The 12,984-nt window shown below is 41.7% G+C and overlaps 1 protein-coding gene across 1 annotated transcript in view; it reads left to right on the forward strand.

Annotated features, from left to right (window-relative positions):
• Positions 1-12,984, forward strand: part of LOC129823630 (tensin-3-like) — an 83,907-nt gene that overhangs the window by 4,409 nt on the left and 66,514 nt on the right. Inside the window, exons 2-4 of the mRNA XM_055882486.1 lie at positions 10,596-10,766; positions 11,179-11,229; positions 12,263-12,385. Of these exons, the coding sequence (XP_055738461.1) occupies positions 10,617-10,766; positions 11,179-11,229; positions 12,263-12,385 (324 nt within the window). The 5' untranslated portion in view covers positions 10,596-10,616. The remainder of the gene's footprint in view (positions 1-10,595; positions 10,767-11,178; positions 11,230-12,262; positions 12,386-12,984) is intronic.

Raw genomic sequence — 12,984 nt, forward strand, 5'->3', positions numbered from 1 at the left:
ATTTCTGAACCATTTCTGTACCAGTGACTGGTGAGTCATGGTCCTCCTCTTCCTTTTAACCTGCTGATATTTAAAAATAAAAACACCACTGGAGATACAACTCACGACTATAACTGTTCCTCTGTCTGGAGATACAACTCACGACTATAACTGTTCCTCTGTCTGGAGATACAACTCACCACTATAACTGTTCCTCTGTCTGGAGATACAACTCACCACTATAACTGTTCCTCTGTCTGGAGATACAACTCACCACTATAACTGTTCCTCTGGAGATACAACTCACCACTATAACTGTTCCTCTGTCTGGAGATACAACTCACCACTATAACTGTTCCTCTGGAGATACAACTCACCACTATAACTGTTCCTCTGGAGATACAACTCACCACTATAACTGTTCCTCTGTCTGGAGATACAACTCACCACTATAACCGTGTCTCTGTCTGGAGATACAACTCACCACTATAACCGTGTCTCTGTCTGGAGATACAACTCACCACTATAACTGTGTCTCGGTCTGGAGATACAACTCACCACTATAACTGTTCTTCTGGAGATACAACTCACCACTATAACTGTTCCTCTGTCTGGAGATACAACTCACCACTAGTACTGTTCCTCTGTCTGGAGATACAACTCACCACTAGAACTTTTCCTCTGGAGATACAACTCACCACTATAACTGTTCCTCTGTCTGGAGATACAACTCACCACTATAACTGTTCATCTGCTCTAGCCATTATGTTTCCCTCCCTGTTGTGCTGTCTATCTGTCTTAGCATCTTCTCTGCTGTCACTCTGTGCTTCTTCTTTTTCTCTGTCTGTCTGTCTGTCTGTCTGTCTGTCTGTCTGTCTGTCTGTCTGTCTGTCTGCCTGTCATTATAAAAGTCAAGCTAATGACGTAGGCTATATTGCATATGTGTTCCCCTGCATCAACAGCTAACCTAAGAGCTATTAATTCTACATAGCTCCAGATGAACATTTTCCCCAGGTGTCACTGGTGCCAATAACTTTTACACCAGCCCATGATTTTCCTCTAACACGTCCAAGCAGGAATGCATGATTCAATATATTTTGATGTGCAACCTAATCCAGTGATTATCAGGAATTGTGGGTTGACAATAAGACTATACAGTAGTTGCTATATTTTACTGTCAAAATAGAACTCCAGAATTTCCAGATTGTTTCTGTTCAATAGAGATGAATTACATACAGTTCATCTTTACGCACACTAATTTGAGGTTCAACACCTGAGGAAGTGGAAACTTAAAGCAGATCGCTAACTCTAAATATAATACCTACTGCTAGTAGCCATGTATTCATCCAACAGTAAATGTAATGTTCTAGAAAAACTTTACAGTTGTAGGCTACTACCCATGAGACCTATAGGCCTATTTCCTCACAATGGCAGGTGTGCATCGAATATCCTCTCTTCGACAGGGACAAGAGGACAAAGCTTCCAAAGCTGTGTTTTTCCCGCAATTGCATTTTGAAATGTTATATGATCACAATGCATTTTTCTCTCTCGAGTGCATGGGGGAGAAGAGAGTAGCTCACTCATCACAGTGGCAGGCTCCAGTGAGCGCACAAGCACAGGGACAGGGCTGACACCTTCATATAGGAATCATGATCATACTGCACATTACTATTTGACCAAATCATGGTTTTAACCGTCTAATGGAATGCTTTGAAGTGAGGTGACAATGTAAAGTGTGCTCACAAAAATGTGTGTGTCAATTTCGACCAACCCACCCAACAAAACAATGGTCCAGCCCATCTGGCATTTGCCAGAATTGGCAGATAGTCAATCCGCCCCTGCATGTAGCCAATATAACCTAATAAATGAATGTTGGGTGACCCCGGTGCAGTTAAATGATTCAGTAGAATGGGGCCTATTTGATGCCAACTGCTTTCCCAGTGATCTTTGAATCATGTACTTTGTTCACTACATTCCTTCCCGGTATCAAACCCTCCCCTGTCTATTGACAGATCTACTGGTCCATTGAAATCTGCCTCAATGCAGGACATGGACTATTATGGCAGTTATTGTAATGGTTTCTGGCCAGAAAGTGCTGTTGAAATGGTGCTTGCTTGGTAAGTCAGGATATATGACATTAACCAATACAAATATTATTAGAACTTCTAAAGATGGTCATCTGTGGAAGTAAGGACTGAGGACTTTATGGCTGCATAGTGAGTTAAATCCCATCTGTGTGGTTTTAGATACTGGCTTTAAAGGATTATACTGCTTCTCTCACCTTAAGCTGTTTCATGTGCTGTTCATTTTCCCTCTAAACACAGGACTCCCTCGCTTTTTCCCTTCCCTTTACCATTCATATTTCTTGCTTGTTTCACTTTTTTTTGTCCACATCTCAGCTTCTCGTCTATTTCCATCCATATATATCTTGTTTTTAAATGTATCTATCTTACAGTCAAAAATACGCACTAACACACATCTCCATCACGATCACCACAATGTGTTTTTTATGGAAAATGCAACCAAATAATATAAAAATGTGGACGTCGTAATTGGACTCAGCTGCTGTGGTCCAACCCTCCAATATAATTAGGGAACCTTCGAAAAGCACTCGAGGTGTCATAAAAAAATTACACCCCCCCCCCCCCTCCACAACATTTTTTTTTTTTCTCACATGACCGTCCCCTTGTACTGTAAAAAATGCACACCCTCCCCACTCATTAAATTAACTCAAAATAATGATTACGACCACAAATAATAATAACTGTAGCGACCCAAACATCTAAGTTAAAGAATAGGACTAATTCAAACTATATGTTAATTGTAATTTTTTTTCTTCGATTTTTGGGTGCGATGGAGATGTGAATCCAACATATCAATTATTAATTTGTAGAAAACCTGGAATTAAAGCCAGACTAAGTCAGTGGCACAGATTAAACTACCCAAGCAGTAGATACATCACATTTAAATTTTGACAACCAAACACAACCAAACACATATTACACTACCGTTCAAAGGTTTGGGGTCACTTTTTGAAAGAAAAGCACATTTTTTGTCCATTCAAATAACATCAAATGGATCAGAAATACAGTGTTTAGACATTGTTAATGTTTTAAATGAATATTGTTGCTGGAAATGTCAGATTTTTAATGGAATTTCTACATAGGCGTACAGAGGCCCATTATCAGCAACCATCACTCCTGTGTTCCGATGGCACGGTGTGTTAGCTAATCCAAGTTTATAATTTAAAAGGCTAATTGATCATTAGAAAACTACTTTACAATTATGTTAGCACAGCTGAAAACGGTTGTGCTGATTAAAGAAGCAATAAAACTGGCCTTTTTTAGACTAGTTGAGTATCTGTAGCATCAACATTTGTGGGTTTGATTACAGGCTCAAAATGGCCAGAAACAAATAAATTTCTTCTGATACTCATCAGGGTATTCTTGTTCTGAGAAATGAAGGTTATTCAATGCAAGAAATTGCCAAGAAACCAAAGATCTTGTACAACGCTGTGTACTTATCCCTTCACAGAACAGAGCAAACGGGCTCTAACCAGAATAGAAAGAGCTAGCCTGCCATATCCAATTGATGTCCCTGATGCAAACACTGTAACAAGACTTTTGGAATTAATTGATTATTTATTTGAACAGGGAAATATACCAAACCTAAGCTGAAGCATTTAATGTGTTGAGCCATCATAATTCTATTGAAAAAATCCACCTTCCAACGAATAAGGTTCAAAATGTTATGGCCCCACTAAACTGGGTCTGTGCCCCACCTTGGCCACCCCATTCAAAATGTTCTGGACACGCCACTGGTGGTGTGCCCAGTGGGAGATCTCTCTTTCCATTCCTCAAATGGGGGGTGCACAGTGCCCTGTTTGGATGCTGGAATTGCAGTATATTAGTGGATAAACGTGCTGAGGTAGCCTACAGGAGACTTTTGAAGTAGCCTATTCAGATTAAAACATTGTGACTTGTTGTGTTCATGCCACACATAAAATGTAATACACTTTAAAAGTGAAACGACAAATATTAAGGCTATATTGAAGAATTAGGTTGTAGGTGTATGAGGGAAAGCCGCTCAGATCAAGAAGGAGGCAGAGAGCGTGTTAAGGTTTCCTGAATAACTGGCCCTGCGGGGCGCATATGTGGCCACAGTACTATAGGAACATGTAGGAGATTGATGATCCACTAAAGAATGCATCTAGCCTAGGCAACCATTTGGATCAGTTGTGGGTCTACTGTCAACAGTTTATAAGGTCTCGGAAGGCACAGTAGCCGGCCTTTCTGGCTGTATTTTTACTTCTGATAATGAGATGCGCTTTCTTTAGTGGATTTTTTTAATACTTTTATTTAACTAGGCATATCAGTTAAATATAAGAACAAATTCTTATTTTCAATGACAGCCTAGGAACAGTGGGTTAACTGCCTTGTTCAGAGGCAGAACGACAGATTTTGACTTCGTCAGCTCAGGGATTCAATCTTGAAACCTTTCGGTTACTAGTCCAACACTCTAACCACTACGCTACCTGCCGCCTCCAAAATTACAGTACCAGTCAAAAGTTTGGACACACCTACCCATTCAAGTGTAGATTTTAGATTCTTCAAAGTAGCCAACCTTTGCCTTGATGACAGCTTTGCACACTTTTGGCATTCTCTCAACCAGCTTCACCTGGAATACTTTTACAACAGTCTTGAAGGAGTTTTCACATATGCTGAGCACTTGTTGGCTGCTTTTCCTTCACTCTGTGGTCCAACTAATCGCAAACCATCTCAATTGGGTTGAGGTTGGGTGATTGTGGAGGCCACGTCATGATGCAGCACACCATCACTCTCCTTCTTTGTCAAATAGCCCTTACACAGCCTGGAGATGTGTTGGGCCATTGTCCCGTTGAAAAACAAATGATAGTCCCAGATGGGATTGTGTAACGCTGTGGTAGCCATGCTGGTTAAGTGTGCCTTGAATTCTAAATAAATCACCGATAGTGTCACGAGCATAGCCCCCCCCCCCCCACACCATCACACCTCCTCCTCCATGCTTCACTGTGGGAACCACACATGCGGACATCATCAGTTCACCTACTCTGCGTCTCACAAAGACACTGCGGTTGGAACCAAAAATCTAAAATTTGGACTCATCAGGCAAAAGGACAGATTTCCACCAGTCTAATGTCCGTTGATCATGTTTCTTGGCCCAAGCAAGTCTCTTCTTATTATTTGTGTCCTTTAGTAGTGGTTTCTTTGCAGCAATTCGACCATAAAGGCCTGATTCACTCAGTCTCCTTTGAACAGTTGATGTTGATATGTGTCTGTTACTTGAACTCTGTGAAGCATTGATTTGGGCTGCAATCTGAGGTGCAGTTAATTGCCCTTTTCTGAGGCTGGTAACTCTAATGAACGTATCCCCTGCAGCAGAGGTAACTCTGGGTCTTCCATTCCTGTGGTGGTCCTCATGAAAGTCAGTTTCATCATAGAGCTTGATGGTTTTAGCGACTGCACTTGAAGAAACGTTCAAAGTTCTTGAAATTTCCCAGATTGACTGACCTTCATGTCTTAAAGTAATGATGGACTGTCCTTTTTCTTTGCTTATTTGAGCTGTTCTTGCCATAATATGGACTTGGTCTTTTACCAAATAGGGCTATCTTCTGAATACCAACCCTACCTTGTCACAACACAACTGAGTGCCAAGTCTAGGACAAAAAGGCTTCTCAACAGTTTTTACCCCCAAGCCATAAGACTCCTGAACAGGTAATCAAATGGCTACCCGGACTATTTGCATTGTGTTCCCCCCCCCAACCCCTCTTTTTACGCTGCTGCTACTCTCTGTTTATCATATATGCATAGTCACTTTAACTATACATTCATGTACAAACTACCTCAATTAGGCCGACCAACCAGTGCTTCCGCACATTGGCTAACCGGGCTATCTGCATTGTGTCCTGCCACCCACCACCCGCCAACCCCTCTTTTACGCTACTGCTACTCTCTGTTCATCATATATGTATGGTCACTTTAACCATATCTACATGTACATACTACCTCAATCTGCCTGACTATCCGGTGTCTGTTTGTAGTCTCGCTACTTTTATAGCCTCGCTACTGTATATAGCCTATCTTTTTACTGTTGTTTTATTTCTTTATCTACCTATTGTTCACCTAATACCTTTTTTGCACTATTGGTTAGAGCCTGTAAGTAAGCATTTCACTGTAAGGTCTACACCTGTTACATTGGTCCTGGTCAGTCCCTGGATGGGAGACCAGATGCTGCTGGAAGTGGTGTTGGAGGGCCAGTAGGAGGCACTCTTTCCTCTGGTCTAAAAAAAATGTCCCAATGCCCCAGGGCAGTGATTGGCCTGTGTAGGGTGCCGTCTTTCGGATGGGACGTTAAACGGGTGTCCTGACTCTCTGAGGTCATTAAAGATCCCATGGCACTTATCGTAAGAGTAGGGGTGTTAACCCCGGTGTCCTGGCTAAATTCCCAATCTGGCCCTCAAACCATCATGGTCACCTAATAATCCCCAGTTTACAATTGGCTCATTCATCCCCCTCCTCTCCCCTGTAACTATTCCCTATGTCGTTGCTGTAAATGAGAACGTGTTCTCAGTCAACTTACCTGGTAAAATAACGGTAAAAAAAAAAAAAAAAAAAAAAAACATTCAGCATGTGACAAATAAACTTTGATTTGAACTGATTGGCTCATACGCATTAAGAAGAAAATAAATTCCACAAATGTACTTTTAACAAGGCACACCTGTTAATTGAAATGCATTCCAGGTGACTGCCTCATGAAGCTGGTTGAGAGAATGCCAAGAGTGTGCAAGCTGTCATCAAGGAAAAAGGTGGCTACTTTGAAGAATCTCAAATGTAAAATATTCTTTGATTTGTTTAACATTTTTTTGGTTACTTTTGACTGGTACTGTATATTGAACATGTTGGTGCAGCTTTGAATGATTTGATGTATGGTATGATTGCTAGTTAGCCTATTGCAGATCTGGACAATGGATCCACCTTCCACTATTTTCACTATGAATGGTGAATAGATGGAAGGATAGACAGTAAGACTGGTATACTATATTGATTTGTGGTATAGTTAGCATGCGGAAAAGCGTAGGGAGCGGAAATGCGTAGTGTGTAAGGGAAGTACCAAAACACCTTGATTAGGGAGGCACATGCAAGCAGATGAGGAAATGTGACTAGGATGGAAGAAATTAGGCCTATATAGGAAAACCTGCAAAATACTGAATGTAAACCTTGGAGAAAATGCACTACCCTCCCCTGTGCCCAATAAAAAAGACATACAACCCTCCCAAAGCAAAATAAAAAGTTACACCCTCTCTCCTATTTTGGACCCCACCCCACCCCCCAAATTATTTTTGAACAGTCCCTCAGATTACTTTATTATTTGTGACGGTCCAGAATGCTGGGTTTTTGGCAAATGTTGTCACCACAATGTGATCAAAAATGTAAACAACCATTATATCAATGTTCACATGATTGGACCATGCTTCAATTCTCAGAGGCTGACCAACATTGATTACTAGTGGGTGGATTTCATCCCCAGCTTGTCAACAGTGCTCAGTGTTTTCTTCTGTTGCCTCCCCTGCAGTTTATGATGGGAGATTCCATGCTGTGTCAGCTAGAACCAGGTGAGGGGTGTGGTTCCCAGGAGAGATCAGGGCTGTGTGTCAATACTCTGAGTTGGCACCTCTCTTTACCTCAAACCTCTCCTTCAGGATGGCTGAAAGAAATTAAGCCATTGGAGACTATTGAGATGCAGTCCCAGGTCTCAGTGCTGAGTGCTCTATGCTCATCTCAGTCCTGTTGACAGCGCCCACGCACCACAGCCCAGCCCAGCTTTTACCCATACCTCCAGGGGCTGTGTCAGCCAGGGAATCCAGAGTAACACCTAAATCCCTAGCATCCTAACCGAGCAGACTTGTTTCAGCTTGTTCTCTATGGAGTCTGCTGGCAACCTACTTTTTCAAACAACACATAGCTTAGCTCTACTACCATTTTTCTTCTGCAGTTGCTCAACTGTCTACTCCCAGTCATTGTGCCATGGGTGGGCTGTGGGCTGAACTTTGCGATCCTTGGCACGGCTGCCTTGGTCGGTTGTTGTGTTTTGCTGTTGTGGCCGAGCACCATGCCCCGAACCAGGAACAAAAGCATTCTGTGTAAATTAAAGAGCAATTATCTGTAGTGCGTGCTGGGGCAAGTCGCTGCTGTTTGCCTGACTTGAGTGATGAGAGGCAGAATGGGACTATAGGAGAGAGGGGCCTACTTGAAAAGAACTACCGCAGCATAGCGTATGTCTGGGTGATTTATATTGATATGTAATTGAGTATAAAATTAAGGAGTTTCAGGATGAAATGTAACACAGGAGTGGGTTACCCTGACTTCTTTCACATGTCTGTGCTCACATTGAAATGTACATTTGTCATCAAGTAGACTGACATATGTTTTGAAGGTATCGAATAGACCTATGTTTTGGAAATTAAAATATCTCAATTGAATGAAAGTAGGATAGTCTGTTAATAAAGTAATTCAACTTTACTATAATTTAGGCCTACCCTCCATAGAACTTCATGGGATAAGGGAAGACTTTGCGCACATTGATTCTTTCAAATACCTCTGCGAGGGTAGACTATTAAACACAAACAGATCTTTGACTTCAGCGTTTGAATAACTTTATTGAAACAACATTCCATAACACCTTAGAGTCATTCAGAGGTTAAGTAGAGGTGGTTTCCAGAACCCCTCTCCTCTCTCTGTCACCGTGCTCAGACACTTTCTAAACCACAGTCCAGTCCAGCCTTCCTCTCACACAGTCCCTCAAGTGTTGACCGGTCGACCTGTTCATTCATTTCTCATTAGTCAACAGTTTTTCCTGCATCTCCTGAGGGAAATAGACTAACCCCACTATTAACACCAACTGCAGACACTTGTGACCACCCCTTACACACACACACACACACACACACACACACACACACACACACACACACACACACACACACACACACACACACACACACACACACACACACACACACACACACACACACACACACAAACCCTACACACACACCCTCCACTACCCCCAGTCCGTTTCCCCTAGCGATGACCCTCTCTCACACACACACACACACGCACGCATGCACACAAACCCTACACACACACCCTCCACTACCCCCAGTCTGTTTCCCCTAGCGATGACCCTCTCACACACACACACGCACGCATGCACACAAACACACACACAGCCCCCTTTTATTCCACTCTGAGGGGTGGTTTAAGTCCCCTGGGTGCAGTAGGCCGCAGCTCCCTGGTTTACAACCCTGGCCCCTCTTTTCAGAGTCCTTCAAAGTGTTTGACTTTAGCCTGCAGTCACTTCAGACTTAATTAACAGGCACATTCCCCAATGGGACAGACCAAGGCCTTTTCACTGTTAATCACAACAAACAAGCAGGTGACTCGACTGGACCACTACATTTTGATTCATTAGCTTTTCTATAGGCCTACATGTGTGTGTGGTGTTGGGCTGTGAACACAAAATTCCAAGCTGACTATTTGTCGCCATCGTGTTGGTCTAGATTAGAAGGAGAACAGGCACGAAATAGATGTACATGTACATGTTCAGAGTTTTGTTGTTTTGTTATTTTATTTTTACAGAGACATGCCCTGTTGGGGAACTAATTTGAATCAATACTGTTTGAGAACTTATCAAACTTTACTAAGTTCTTGTTGTTGTCAGTGAGATTGGGAAACTGATAGAATGGCATATAAATAGAATATGATTCTGATGTAAAAAATGATTCCAAGAAATATTCACACTGAGATTTGTATTGTGGTATTTTTGATGGATTATCTTTGTAGGGATGCCAGCTAACAGCTTGCCTGTTGTTTAAAGAATCACTTCCCAGCTGACAGGCAAGACAGAGCGCTAGGCCAGAAGCCTAGAACACAGATTACAATGGATAGGCTAGATAAGAGATGTGTGGGGGAAGCCTCCCTCCCTCTCTCTCTCTCTCTCTCTCTCTCTCTCTCTCTCTAGCAGCTACACAGGAAGTTCATGCCCATGAGGTCACAGGAACACGCCATGTTTCAGGGCTACACAGCACACTGCACACGACTGGTTTCATCCGGAATTCTTAGTCTTCAGAAGTTTTTTTTGCTTCATTGTTGCGGTCTGTCTTGTTTTTACTGTGTCAACTTGAGCATGATCAGTTGGTGACTATTTCCTTGTTTTCCTATTCAACAGCAGTTACTTTTTACATGGAGTTAATAGAAATTAGGAATACACTTAAAAGTAAACATAATAATGGAAATATTGTTTCATCAACATCTCCATGAGGCATAATGGAAGTCAGTGTGGCACCTGTGCAGAAAGACAGTTGAATGTAAACAGGCGTCCTTCTTTATCATACAACCTACAGTAGGCCTGTGTTCCTATTCTAAAGGTATCAGCGGGGTGGCCGGTCACAATTGCTGACACCAAGGACTTTGCTCATCAAACACTGACTACAGTAAAAAAAAACATGCATACTGCCAATGGGCAGAGGAAATTGCATCACAGGGCCTGAGGCATCTCTCTTTCTCTCTCCCCAAAAGGAAGAAGACCCAGATGTGAAGATGGAGGAGGGATACGAACTTGACCTGACTTACGTGACGGAGCGCATTATCGCTGTGTCCTTCCCCCGGGCATGCTCAGAGGAGATCTACTTTCACAACCTGAAGGATGTCACACGGATGCTCAAGTCCAAGCACGCTGATAACTACCTGGTCAGTTAGCACTAGTCGCGTCCATGTGTCTCACACCATCCTTCATCTCACTGATACCTAGTCATTTCAAACTTAAAAGCCTAGTCCTCTATTACTGGGTTGTTTGTTTTCTTGATTTGAAAAAGTTTCAATTGGGACTGTTATTGACCAAGTGACCCTGTATAATTGACACATTTGGGAGGTTTTAGAGAAGTGATGATAACAGGAAAATAGCCTACTTTAACCTCAGCACAACCATCTTTTAGTGTGGTGTAGTGTGAAGCACAGAAGCCTTTTTTAGTTCATATTGGAAAGAGTGAAAACGGTTGAAATGGTTACATTTTAATAAGATAGTAATATAAAGGCATAGAATTAAATAGCAAAATAAATGAATGTATTCATGCATACATACCTGTATACTTTTTCTTTCTAGATTATCAACCTGTCGGAGAAGAGACATGATCTCTCTAAAATGAACCCTAAGGTAAAGCAACCATACTGTATTTTTCCGAATGTAGAGCATAAACAAATCATAGGGCAGGACACGAAGACATACACGTATCAACAAGCCGCATAAATTCTCTTTTGACAGGGGAAATGGAAGCTTGTTGTATGCGACAGTGAGTGGCAATTAAATGCGACAAAAAAAATAAGTGTTTTTGGCTGTCTATCTATGGGTAACAGGGTTGATGTGTTATGCTGAACACGCTCAGTTTTCCACCACCTAATCTTCCTGGAAGTCACAGAGGGATGTCAAAATGCAGATATTCAAAATATAATACGTTTGGACACACCTACTCATTACCGGGTTTTTTGTTATTTTTACCATTTTCTACATTGTAGAATAATGGTGAAGACATCAAAATTATGAAATAACAGATATGGAATCGTGTAGTAACCAAAAAAGTGTTAAATGGAATTTCTTTCCACAAATTAACTTTTAATAACAAGGCAAACCTGTTAATTGAAATCATTCTAGGTGACTACCTCGTGAAGCCGGTTGAGAGATTGCCAAGAGTGTGCAAAGCTGTCATCAAGGCTAAGGGTGGCTACATTGAATAATCTAAAATCTAAAATATATCTTGATTTGTTTAACACTTTTTTGGTTATTACATGATTCCATGTGTCATTTCACAGTTTCGATGTCTTCATTATTATTCTACAATGTAGAAAATAGTCAAAATAAAGAAAAACCCATGAACGAGTAGGTGTGGCCAAACTTTTGACTGGTACTGTTTATTAAAGGGAATTACATTGAATAACAGGCTTTTAAAATGTGATGTTGGTGCACAATTTCTACCTAACATATCAAAGGGACGCCAAAGGCACTCATTTCGTGGATGACCCATCCGTTTGAACAAATATATCACTAGATAACCCTTTAATTCAGAAAGGCTATCTCTATGATTTCTGGAGACTCTGCACATGCTAATTAGAGGTTGAATAGAGAATAGATCAGCATTATCTGTTACAAAGTGCGTATGTGTATGTGTGACTTACCTTGTGTGTGTTTGCAGACTCTGGACACGGGCTGGCCTGACCTGCATGCTCCTCCTCTGGATAAGATCTGTACCATTTGTAAGGCCATGGAAAACTGGCTCAATGCTGACCCTCTACACGTGGTGGTCATACACTGCAGGGTGAGCAGCATCCTCATCACCCTGTCATCGGCACCATTTCATTATCTCTCATTCTTCTTCTGGCCTCATTTGTTTCACTTTACATTGACTTATCTATTCAAAGCTGATTTTTGAAACACATCCGTCAAGACAGTGGCGGAGGGAGCACTGTGTCGAAGATGATCGCATGGGGATAGCTGGCTAGCAGCAAAGATGGTTGCCCCTTCCTTTCTGCTAGCAGCTAGCCGGGAAGTAACCCAATGACTGTATATATGAATGGACAATCGATCAATTGACACTATTCATTCCTATGTGAAGACTCAACAGCACATTGAAGCCAAATGAAGTCATTTAAGATGGCGTCTCATGGAGACATAACATGCGCAGTTTGAGCTAGTCCAGAAAGTGACTTTGCATGCTAGCTCGGTGCTGCCCCCTCTCATTTAGTAACTGAAGTTGAAGGCCAACCGGGATACTGCAGGCTGCCATTAGAAACTGAATTGTCCTTATAACTACTTCCTGTGTGTGCAATTTGAAATTAATCAGTTAAAGGACATACATCTGGTGTATTAAAGCAATTATTGGTACCATGACCTTCTTTGATTTATGAACTTTTTACA

Source organism: Salvelinus fontinalis, chromosome 26, assembly GCF_029448725.1.
Source record: "Salvelinus fontinalis isolate EN_2023a chromosome 26, ASM2944872v1, whole genome shotgun sequence".
Taxonomy (NCBI): domain Eukaryota; kingdom Metazoa; phylum Chordata; class Actinopteri; order Salmoniformes; family Salmonidae; genus Salvelinus; species Salvelinus fontinalis.